Here is a 12,631-nt window from a genome sequence, read left to right on the forward strand (position 1 = left end):
GTTGAGGATCTGAAAATTGATGCCCTGAAAAAATGAGTCTGTGACTCCTTAGAAAGCTCTGGTAGACTGCTAGGGGTAAGGCTAGCCCAGTTTAAAAACCACTGGCCTTGGCTTAAGTTCAGATCTGATTTAACTACATCATAAAGCATATAAATTATTAGATCATGTCACTGTCTATTAGAGAAGCAGGTCCTCAAATGTGTTCCTATGTAACTAGTCCTATAAGATGTTTCTTGGCAAAAGGGTTCTGAGATCAAACTTAGGAAATGTGACATTCTGGCGTGCTGCAATTCATGGGGTCGCAAAGAGTCGGACACGACTGAGCGACTGAACTGAACTGAACTGAACCCCTCTTCAGTGTGCATGTTAGAATAGCCAAGTTTACAGCAGAGAAATTAACTTGCTCCAACCTAAATTTCCCAAACTCAAATGATCTAACCAGCCTCCTCCATTTAGTTTTCCACATAATAACTAATGTTCACCATTCCCCTTATTCAGCAGAATAAAGACAGTTTTACACATAAGCAATCATGGCCTGACTCCATCAGCGTTGCTGCCATCTTTCAGTGTTCCTGTCACTGTTCTGCTTGACCTGAACGGGCTGTGCTCTTTACGTGGCTGTGAAAGCACAGTCTCAGCTAGGTGTTTATACTCAGGTTATGTGGCATCCAGACAGACTCAGGGAAGAGCAGCGATGTCATCTGTGCCCCTCTTTCTCTCTCTCTGAATCCTCATGGAGAGACTGCTAAACACCAATATGACCAGATTCATGTGTTACCCTATTATGGGGAGAATGGTGGTACCAAGGCAAATACTCGGTGATGATGAATCAACATCACTGTAGCACCTGGGAGGAGGAGCCAGTTTTTCGGGGCAAGGGTTCTTCTCAGCACCGCTGAGAATGTCAGCACCCTCCCTCAGCTGCTCTGCTCTGAGAGGATGTGGCTGGGTATGGATTCTGCGACACAGCAGCTGAACAGATGCTGAGCCTCTGTCTTCTACGCTGCTACTTTATCATTCCTTTGACAAAGTAGCAGATAGATGTATTTTAAGCAGAAAAGGGATCCAGATCTTAGCTTTTGAGCTTTTAAATGGAGTGAAGTGGGAAAGTGTTGTGTCCTTTACACACTCTAGGCTGCAAACAGGTAACGCCATCAACACCTGAGCTTGTAGAGAAAATGATGGAGCCAAAAGCAGCTTGAGCTTAGGCTCCACTGGCTGCCTAGCCAACAGCTAATGGGACACTGCCCACTATGTCTGCACTGCAGTGCTCAGCTCAGTGCCTTTTTCATCCAAGCTTTCTTGAAAGTTGCTTTGAACGTTTTTACCACCAGGAATATTCATCTCTCAGTTGCTAATGCCAAATAAACTAGCAACTTCGACTCGGGAATAACTAAGTTAATTAAGAGCCCCACCTTGGTCAGTCTACTATCAGGTGTCCTCCTGGCTTCATGGGAGAGAAATGCATTTCTTTTAGAAGCACATGGAGAGGTTCCATGAAACCAGGATAATGGTTATTTTTTCCTTAACATTTTAAAGACATGGTCTCCCCTGACTTTACTGCTTGTTGTATGGAAGTTTTCAATAAATTTGTGTGGAATGGAGGGAGGGGGTCTTCTGATCACACAGAGTATGGCTGGCTTTAATGGACTCTTCAGATAATACAGGCACGCTAAGCTCAGGATAATAAGGGGAGTGGGTTTCTAGGACCCAGTTCATCCAAGTAAAGCCACCAGGCTGACTGCTAGTTGGTTCCTCCCCAGCACAATAACTTTTTCGCCATAGGTAAACCTCTTTTCTCCTAAGTCAGTTCTCAATTCATTCTGTGTTGTGCCTCTGCTGACCACCCCCGCCCCTAGCCCACTACTATCCTCGCCTTGAAAGAGCCTTACTAATGCATCACACTGTACAAATCAGTAAATAGCATCCCAGGATGTAGACAAGAATCATCTCATCCTCGGTGGGTCTGTCCCTTGGGAGTGGCTGCACCTGAGATTTTCTGTCATTCCCTAAAGCTTAGCTCACTGCTCCAGGAAACTAGGTCATCCAGGGAGCCCACCCTGTCTCACCCCGTGTGAGCAGTGAGTGAGCCCGCCACCCCGTGGCTGTGCAGACCAGGGAGTGGACAGGCCAGGGGGAGTAAGAAGCTGGCCAAGCCTTCACGGGGCTCTGCTCTCTGATAGGCTTGTAAGTCAGAGAGGCCCCAGATTGCCACCCTTGACCCCACTCACCCAGCAAGTCCCTCTCCTAATGAATGGCTACCCCACCCCTCATATGTGGCTGCAGGTGGGCCCAGCCGCCGGAGAGAGTTCAAGTGCTCTGAGCTGGGGCAGGACCGGGGCTCCTCTCCAGGCCTGGTGAAGTCCTAGGCCTTCAGTGTGAGATTGTTTGCCTTTTAGTTCAGATCCTTTCAGAATCTGATGAGTTAGTTCCTTACAGACCCGGCTCATCTTCTGTAGAAGTCAGTTACTTGGGTCTTTAGAGGCCAGAGAAGGAATCCTGCTCACTCTACAGCTTGTGCACAGAAGGTGACTGATTGAGTTTCACTGCATTTATTCAGGGAGATTTGGAATACTAGAGGCCTCATGAGCACATTTTGGGATCCTCTTTAGAGACTGGAAGTTAAGAAAGTGTCCAAGATGAAAAGGTTACCCTGACTCATGCCGATTGGGTCATCTTCAGGTATGTCATCTCAGTGACAGGCTGGAGGAGTGACAACCTCACACGTGAGCATGTTCCCAGGGTATGAACAGAGCACACGCTCCTCCATGCAAACTCACACACAAACACGACACGCTTATACATGGACCCCAGCTTCTATGAGTAAAACTTGCTGTTGCTGACTCTCTTCTCTCTTAACCTGAAATAAGACAGATTTCACTGTCATCCGTTAGTCTAGGACTCAGGGATACATGGCAGAGTTGGGGAAGTGGACCCCAGGCAGGAAACCTCTACAAATCCATCTCCTCACTGGTCATCGTCTTGGGGTCACTGCTACTGTGCCCAGTGTTGTCAAGATGAAATGAGAATAACATGGAGAAGGCAGGGGAGGTCACTACCGACATTTTCTTGGAGATAGTTTTGGTGGAGCAGGACTCTGGCATACCTGGCTCGCTCTCCTTACATGTCTGCAGCACAACTCAGAGCACCCCTTGTTGGAAGTGGGGGGATTCTGCTTTAATTTAGGACCCTGGACAAGCCCAGGGTTGGGAGGGCGAGAAGGGCTCCTTAAACGGTAGTGGTCATTGCTTATTTTCACTTTTACCTGGGCGTGCTCAGGAGGACAGTTCAGCTCAGGGAAGGTGCAGATGCTTGAGCTCTTAGTATAAGTAATTGATGGAGCCAAGAGAAGAGGGGTCAGGGCTCAGGCTCTCTGAAGGGGGAGGCTCGCCCTCCGCCCTGGCCCAGGCCTGACCTCATAGTGGCTGCAGGGTGTGACCCACCTGCGGTTGCACTTCTCTTGGTACAGCTGCAGCTGGTTCTCATTGACGTTGAATTCTCTGACCAGGGCGTCGCGGTTGGCGCTGCGCAGGTTCTGGTGGGTGTCATACAGAAAGAGCTGGTTGTTCAGTTCTTCTTGCCGCCTCCGCAGTTGGCGGCAGGAGGAATACAGCTCCTCTTCACTCTCCTGGAGAAGAGAGGGGACGACAGCCATGGGGGGCAGGCTCATTAAGCCAGATGTGGGACGTGCCGCCTGGAGGGGAGACTCAGGGAGCACGGGGCAGACCCGACTGTCTGCTGGGATCTTCCCAGAAAGGCCAGGGTCTGTTTTATTCAAAGCAAAAAATGATGTTTTTAACAGATCTCTAAGGGATGGCTACTGAGGAGGTCAGTCTAGTGCTGTTACCACCACTGCAGTGGACCAAGTGAGAGACTCCAGTGCCTCCAAAGTGTGCGTGGATATACACAAATGGGCTTCTGCTCACACTTATTTCTACAACAAGTGGACTCTGACCATACATTGGCCTGAAATATTTTTCCCAGGTTAACGACCTAACAGATTGCCGTGGGCATCCCCCCAAGAAAACAGGCAGAACTCTAACTTTGGAGTGGCAAAAGCGAGGGTGAAAGTTATTCTGGCTTTGCACAAGGGGTGAAGATAAATGGACAGTCCTTACTCTCTGATCCAACATTACTGAGAGAGGCACTGAGGAGAATCAGTGATGACTTGGTTTAAATGTTTACTCTTCCTCAAAGAGACCAATTTTCCTTCCTGTTAATACTGAAGCAAAACAAAGCAAGAGCCATGTTGAAGTCTTAACACAGCTACAAATGGTCCCCTTTCACCTTCTCTCCACCTGATAGAAAACAATCTCTTTTGACTTCATATATGTAATGACTGTTTGTGATCTGTTTGTCAAAAATTCATCTTTTCTGCTAAGCCTTATATAATTGGAGGCCTTCATCTCTGTTTCTGAATCCCAAAGGATTTATAGATGTTACATAATTTAGTCCTTAGTAGTTCATATATGTGTGATATAACAAACATCCAGGAAAGTAAATAAAACATACATACAGTTTGAAAGTGAAAGTGAAGTCGCTCAGTCGTGTCCAACTCTTTGCGACCCCATGGACTGTAGGCCACCAGGCTTCTCTGTCCATGGGATTTTCCAGGCAAGAATATTAGAGTGGGTTGCCATTTCCTTCTCCAGGAGATCTTCCCGACCCAGGGATTGAACCCGGGTCTCCCACATTGTAGGCAGACGCTTTACTGTCTGAGCCACCAGGGAAGTTACACAAAATACATGCCTACCAGGCAAATCCTATGTAGATGTCTTTTTATGAAACTAACATTTGTCTACCACATATCTAGCAGCCTCACAATATTCTCCAGCAATAAATAAAGTTCATAAACTAAAGTTTCCTACATCATCTGCCCTCAAACAACCCAAAGAACCTAAGACTAAAGCCAAATGATAACTGGCCCCCAAAATATTTCCGTTCTATGACTTTTAGTATCACTAGTTTCATACACATATATGTGCATGTATTCATATGTGTTTATATGTATACACAGATATGTATGTAAATACATAGATTAGCCCTGCAAATCGTGGGCTAAATGTTTAGAGCAAATGACTACATATTCTATTTTATTAACCACCATCTAAAAAAATCCCTTAACTGCCCAATTATTTACTCAGATAGTCTGAAAATTAGGCAAAATTTTCACTTTCTGCATAGTTAATATTTTATAAAACATGCATAAATTATAGCTCATATGCCTAAAAACATATAATAATGCTATTATATACACATAATATAAAAACATTCCTTTGATCAGCCAACTATTTAATGAACTCAGGTCTGATATACTATCACTAACATCACCCATAAAAACTTACATATTGTCTATACAACTATAAATAAGTACTTTAAAACAATAATTCACTATTTTCATTAAAAGTCAAATGCCACTGGCAAATGAAAACTTTTCTAACCTATGCTGTTTTACCAAATGTGAAGATTTCTCTAAGTTTTGTATATAAATATATCTGAAAAACATAAAAGCAGTCCAGTGATATTTCCACCATGATGAATTCTGTCATAAAATGATATATTTACATTAGATACTCCACACTATGTATTTCCCACAACCTAAAAATTGTGTCTAATGATCCAGTGAACATACTGAGAGGCTGGAGGGAACATTTCTTTTGGCAAACAAAAATATTTCTATCCTATTAGGTTGATATGTATTTACAATTATATGGACAATTACAAGTTAAACAAAAAATTTAACATTGCTTATAACAAACTGTTTAACAACTTCTACCAGAAATGAGTAATATTGATTGGCAATCGGAATATTTATCAAATATATTTAGATTCCCAACGTCTGATCATGGAGCAAAGTCTGGATGCCGTTTAAGAATGCTCTTCATACATATGCATATACATACACAATCTTCCAAAACTCCCTATTACAGTTTAGTGAATAACTATAAAGCAAACAGCTGTGGAGCCACCAGCAAGTCAGAAAGTAGAGCGTCATCCACTCTGTAAACCCCTCCCAATCAGGACTCCTTCGTTACCTCTTAGAATTTTGTGACAGTTATTTCCTGGCTTTCTTTGCAGTCTGAGTTGTTTCCAAAAAACTTAAGTTTTTATATTTTAAGTCGACAGTTATTTCTATTTTGCCATATATATATCTTTGTCACCACTGTGTTTGCGTTGCATTTCTTCTTCCTTACTGTGGTCATTCTTTTAGCAAAGTTTATTAGTAGTAAATCAAGTCTTTGTTCATCTGAAAACACCTTCATCGTCCCCTCTCTCTTGAATGGTGGCTACTAGGATGTAGAATGCCTAGACCTACAGCTGTGTCCAGGCCTTGGGAAGGCGTCAGCCCAGTCTTCAGGCTGCTGCTGCTGCACGTGGAGGCACTGCTGTTGTGTGTCAGTGCTTTGCAGGTAATCTGTCTTTTCTACTTTTGTAATTCTCTCTCTGTCCTGACATTCTGCCACTTCAGTAGAAAAATACCTATATGTGGGTCTCTATACTGCTGTGTTTATATTGGAGGATGTTTTTCTCTTCAGTGCAAGAAAATTCTCCACCCTGAATATTTCAAGTATTTTATGTTGGAGCTTCTCATTTCACCCTATTTTTTTCCCCTTTCATATATTTTTCTTGTCTTGCTGTATTAAAGCAAATTCCCCAAACACAATCTTTACATTTATTCTTTCCCTTAACCATACCCATTCCGGAATTTCCCACTTACTAAGCTTTAAAGATTTCCCCCCCCGCCCCCAGGATTTTTCAGCTTGTATGTTCCAGGAATTTCTTTTTTTCCCCAGACTTTAACCTTTTTATTTTGTACTGGGGTATAGCTGATTAACAATGTTCTGGTCGTTTCAGGTGAACAGCGAAGGGACTCAGCCATACATATATTAATATACGCATCCGTTCTCCCCCATACCCACCCTCCCATCCAGGCTGCCACAGAACATTGAGCAGAGTTCCGTGTGCTGTATATACAATAGGTTCCAGGGATTTCTTAACTGGTCATTTCATTCCTACTTGTTTTTTATTAAGTTTTTAAAATGTATGTATTCACTGGGTTCTATTTTTAAAAAGTATTTATTTTCAGTTATTTTCAGAGTCACTGGAGTCAGTTCTCTAGCTTCTGGGCTTGCTGGACGTATTAGCATCATTTTCCTTGAGTGCAAAAATGTTCACATGCTGGCTCACCTGGAGTGGCAAGCTCCTTTCCTCCCTCGTCTGTACACCAGCATCTGCCATCTACCAGGCCCAGAAAGCTTCTCTGTCTTAGCGTGTGTTGTAGGTAGGTAGCAGTTGCCTCCAGTTCTATTCAGAATGTGCCATCGCCCTGAGAAAGAAGGCTTCCAAGTAATTTTTATGAAGCCAGCACAACAAAACCTGACCCAAAACGTCAGTGAATACCAGTGAGAAAGTCCTAAAGAAAAAGTTAACACGTACATCATAGAAGCTCATTAAACAATACAATCCTACTGTATTTCACTACAAAATTCTTTTCTCCTTCTCTTAAGGCAGACACCCTTTCTATGTCCTGCATCCCTTCTCCACTACAGCACAAGCACATCCTCAGAAGCTTTCCCTTCACCCCCCCAGCTCCTGACCCACCCCCCTCGTAACCTTCACAGCCGGTGTCCTCAAATAAGTCATATGTTCCCTATCAATGTGTCATCTACTCACACTTACATTCTGCATTTTCAGTTTTTATTAGTTATATATACACAGAGTTTAAAGAGCTAATAAGTGCTGCTAGGATTATTACCAAAAAGAAAGAAAACCCAGCTGACTCCTGGTCACCACCCCCTGCCCCTTGATCCCTGCTCCCCAAGGTCAGCAGTGGATTTTTGGTCATTAACTCCACAGTTCTAACAAAAACAAAAACAACACGCTTACACTGCAAGTTCTTGGTTCTCCAGGTTTTAGGGATTATCTTCGGAGAGAATGATTTAGCTATTTTCTGCACACATTCTCTTATCTTCCCCCATGGAGATAAATCCATTTAGGTTATATCAATTTATGTTTTCATTGCAATTTTATTATTATTCCCACTTTGAACCCTTCCATCTTCTTTTACCCATTGTTTTAGATATATTGTGTGTGTGTGTGTGTGTAATTTAGAGTTTAAAATGCTTGAAATCTTGTAGCACACTTGTGGTAACAAGTTTTATCTGACTTTGACAAAACCTTCATGGAATTCTCTATCTCTATTTTTTCTGTTTGTTCCCCCCCACCACCAATGCTTTTACCTTTTAATTTTTTATGTTGACACTATAAACGTACAGAGGAGTTGCAGTAAGAGTAAGTACCGTACCCTGGGCCACACAGGGTCCCTAGGGTTACCATCCTGCACAACCACAGTACAATGGTCAAAACTAAGAAATTAGCACTGGAGCATACTGTTAACTAAGTACAGAGTTTCTGTGTTTTCACCGGCTCTTCCACCCTTGTCCTTTTCCTGGTCCAAGATCCAGTCCAGGACCCCACAGCACATGCGTTGCCGTGGCTCCCAGTCCTCCCACCTCTGACTTTTCCTCAGCGCCCCATCCACCTTCTACAGTTTATGACCTCGACCCTTTTGAAGACTGCCAGTCACTCGCTTTGTAGAACATCCTGCATTCCAAAGGTTTGTCTGGGTTTTTCTTGTGATTTGTTTGAGGTTCTGCAGCTTTGGCCCAAATGCTGCATAAGTGAGGTGGCTTCTCAGGAGGTCTGTGATGTCACACATTACCGGTGGTGACACTGATCATTTTTGGTTGAGATGGTGTCTGCTGGGTTCATCCACTGTGAGCCTGTTTTTCTTTCCAAATAAATTTCTTAGGACAAGGCACTTGACGTAAATAACCCGTTCCTCTCAAAGTTGAACTTTTGCATCCGTTGATAGTTCTGGACAGTTGTGGTCCCATGGTGATTTTCTATTTCCCTCATCTTGCATGAATTTTTTCTCAGTGTTTATTTTTTTATTTTTAATGGAAGTATAGTTGATTTACAATGTTCATTTCTTCTGTATAGCAAGAGACTCGGTTATATATACATTTTTTTTCGCATTCTTTTCCAGTATGGTTTATCCCAGGATATTGAATTTAGTTCCCTGTGCTGTACAGTAGGACCTTGTTGTTTATCCATCCTGTGTGTAATAATTTGCATCTACTCCCCCAGACTCCCAGTCTATCCCTCCTTTGCACCTTGCCAACCACAAGTCTGTTCTTTTTCTGTTTCTTAGGATCACTTGTGCCATATTTTAGATTTCACATATAAGTGATATCATGTGGTATTTGTCTCTTTCTGATTGACTTCACTTAGTATGCTAATCTCCAGGTCTATCCATGTTGCTACAAATGGCATTATTTCATTTATTTTTTATGGCTGAGTCATTGGAAGGACTGATGATGAAGCTGAAACTCCAATACTTTGGCCACCTTATGCAAAGAACTGACTCATTGGAAAAGACCCTGATGCTGGGAAAGATTAAAGGCAGGAGGAGAAGGGGATGACAGAGGATGAGATGGTTGGAGAGCATCACCGACTCAATGGACATGAGTTTGAGCAAGCACCAGGAGTTGGTGATGGACAGGGAAGCCTGGCGTGCTGCCATCCATGGGTCAGAAAGAGTCAGATACGACTGAGCGACTGAAATGAACTGAATATTCTGCTGTATGTATGTATGTATGTGTGTATATATACACTACCTCTTTATCCATCTGTCCATGGACATTTCATTTGCTTCCATGTCTTAACTGTTGTAAATAGTGCTGCTCTATGATCATAAAGGTGAATGCATCTTTTTGAATTAGACTTTTGTCTGGATACATGGCTAGGAGTGGGACTGCAGGATCATATGGTAACTATTTTTACAGTTCTTGAGCTGGAAGAAACACAAGCTGGAATCAAGATTGCCAGGAGAAATATCAATAACCTCAGATATGCAGAGGACACTACCCTTATGGCAGAAAGCGAAGAAGAACTAAAGAGCCACTTGATGAAAGTGAAAGAGGAGAGTGAAAAAGTTGGCTTAAAGCTCAACATTCAAAAAACTAAGATCATGGCATCTGGTCCCATCACTTCATGGCAAATAGATGGGGAAACAGTGGAAACAGTGTCAGATTTTATTTTGGGGGGGCTCCAAAATCACTGCAAATGGTGATTGCAGCCATGAAATTAAAAGACGCTTACTCCTTGGAAGGAAGGTTATGACCAACCTAGGTAGCATATTTAAAAGCAGAGACATTACTTTACCAACAAAGGTCCATCTAGTCAAGGTTATGGTTTTTCCAGTGGTCATGTATGGATGTGCGAGTTGGACGGTGAAGAAAGCTGAGCGCCAAAGAATTGATGCTTTTGAACTGTGGTGTTGGAGAAGAATCTTGAGAGTCCCTTGGACTGCAAGAAGATCCAACCAGTCCATCCTAAAGGAGATCAGTCCTGGGTGTTCATTGGAAGGACTGATGTTGAAGCTGAAACTCCAATATTTTGGCCATCTCATGTGAAAAGTTGACTCATTGGAAAAGACCCTAATGCTGGGAAGGATTGGGGGCAGGAGGAGAAGGGGACAACAGAGGATGAGATGGCTGGATGGCATCACTGACTCGATGGACATGGGTTTGGGTGGACTCCGGGAGTTGGTGATGGACAGGGAGGCCTGGCATGCTGCGATTCATGGGGTCACAAAGAGTCGGACACGACTGAGCAACTGAACTGAACTGAACTGAGGAAGCTCCACACTGTTCTTTATAGTTGCTGCACCAGTTTAAACTCCCGCCAACAATATAGGAGGGTTTCCTTTCCTTCACATCCTCTCCAGCATTTACTATTTGTAGAGTTTCTGATGCTGGCCATTCTGACCAGTGTGATGTGCCTCTTTGTGGTTTTGATTTGCATTTCTCTAATTAGTGACGTTGAGCATCTTTTCATGTGTCTTGGTCATCTATATGTCTTTCCTGGAGAAATGTCTATTTAGATCTTCTGCTAATTTTTTGGTTGGGTGCTTGCTTTTATTTTTAGCTGTATGTCTCTCATTATTAAACACTCACATGTCCATGGGTTATAATCCAGTATCATTATTTTGCTGCTCAAATTGTTCCAGCTTTGGCCTTTGAGAGATTTTGATGTGTCACCATCCTTTCTTGATCTCTTCTTAACTCACTGAAATTTCAGTATAATCCAGGCTCATATTTTATCTGTCCCAGCTTTCAGACTAACCATTTGTCTACAGAGCTCTGATTTCTTTTCCTAGAGGACGACATTGAGAAAGGAAGATGCGGGTGCTGGGATGTGCTTGTTGCTACTGGGGTGTCAGCTGTTCTAGGCACTCTCAGTAGACAGAGCTTGGGTATATATGCACACACACATAGTCACTAATGCAAACGTGTTCATTTCTCTATACCTGTGTGTGTGTATTTTGAATTTATACTGATACCGCTGATTTCCATCAAACAAACATTAATTTTGGAAGGGTTGGTATATATTTCTGCTTATTCAGGTTGGTTTATGTCTTCCAGTAAGATTTCATACTTTTCCACTATAGGCCCTATTCTTTTATTTAAATTCCTTCTACCATGTTACAGTTTTTGTCAGTATCATGAATTACATTTCCCATCTGTCCCTACCTCCCATCCCATTTTTCCAACTGTTATTTCTAGAATACAGTGACTTAATAAATACACAACAAATAAACAAGTCTCCTTAAAATTGGGGTCCTTTTTTATATAGCCATAATTTGTGAGCAGAAAATTTTATCTCTTTACCACGCTTAATATTGTTTCTTTTAATTAGTTACATTTGTTATATCTAAAGGTATTATTTTGCTCACTCTGTTGCTATCTATGCTAGTGATAAACCATCCCTGCATTATCATCCTTGCATTATTTACCTGTAATATATTGTACTTCCAGTAAATAGCTGGAAACTACTTAGTAATTTTTTTAGAATTTTAGTCTGTATTCATAACTGACATCGATCTATGGGTGGAGAAGGCATACTATGGAGAAGGAGGCATACTATTTCCAGTTTTGATATGAAAGTTATACAACTTCAAGACAAGCTAACGGCAGCATTTCTGGTTTTCTGTTGACTTCAGCAGATTAAAATTGCAATTGTTTAAACCCAGACTGAACACCGCTCTGACACCATCTACCGCGTGGCAGGTGCTCTATCACCTTCAGGTGTTTTCTACAGGACTTTGTAGCCAAGGTTTCTACTGCTTCTTGACACAATTTTAGCCCATTCTTCAAGGCACTCACCCATTTGCCCTAGGTTTTCAAATTTATTTATCTTACTCTTGGGGCTCAGTCTCCTTTTCAGTATTTACTGTTGTATGTTTTTGCCCTTACTTTGTTCCTTTTTATTAAGCAGGCAAAGGGTTTATTTAGTTGATCTTTTCAATGAATCAGCATTTTTTCATTCCGTTGACTTATCTTTACTCCTTTTTTATTTTAAATAAATATTCAGTCTCTATGCAGTTTCAAGGCAAGGACTTTCCTAAATATACTTATGGCATAAAATGTTTTACTACTTTTGGGTAATCTACTTAATTTACTTCATCTCAGAATTCCTTATTTTCAAATAGGGAATATTTTGACCCTCTTATTTCCATCTTATTATCTTTCCAACTTCATCAGGTTATAATTTATTCAGGTTTTGT

General features: G+C 42.1%; 1 protein-coding gene across 4 annotated transcripts in view; it reads right to left on the minus strand.

The window, feature by feature from the left end:
* Positions 1-2,536: 2,536 nt before the first annotated feature.
* The window catches only part of PLCG2 (phospholipase C gamma 2), a 153,415-nt gene continuing 143,320 nt past the window's right edge, over positions 2,537-12,631 (minus strand). For all 4 annotated transcript variants that reach the window (XR_014060596.1, XM_081514169.1, XM_081514170.1 and 1 more), the window contains 2 exons: positions 3,444-3,628; positions 2,537-2,860 (listed from right to left, as the gene is read on the minus strand). Coding sequence is in view for 3 of the 4 variants with exons in the window: in XM_081514169.1 (XP_081370295.1) it covers positions 2,818-2,860; positions 3,444-3,628 (228 nt within the window). In the remaining variant the exon portion in view is untranslated. The remainder of the gene's footprint in view (positions 2,861-3,443; positions 3,629-12,631) is intronic.

This window comes from Giraffa tippelskirchi, chromosome 7, assembly GCF_054371585.1.
Source record: "Giraffa tippelskirchi isolate mGirTip1 chromosome 7, T2T-mGirTip1v1.2.pri, whole genome shotgun sequence".
NCBI lineage: Eukaryota > Metazoa > Chordata > Mammalia > Artiodactyla > Giraffidae > Giraffa > Giraffa tippelskirchi.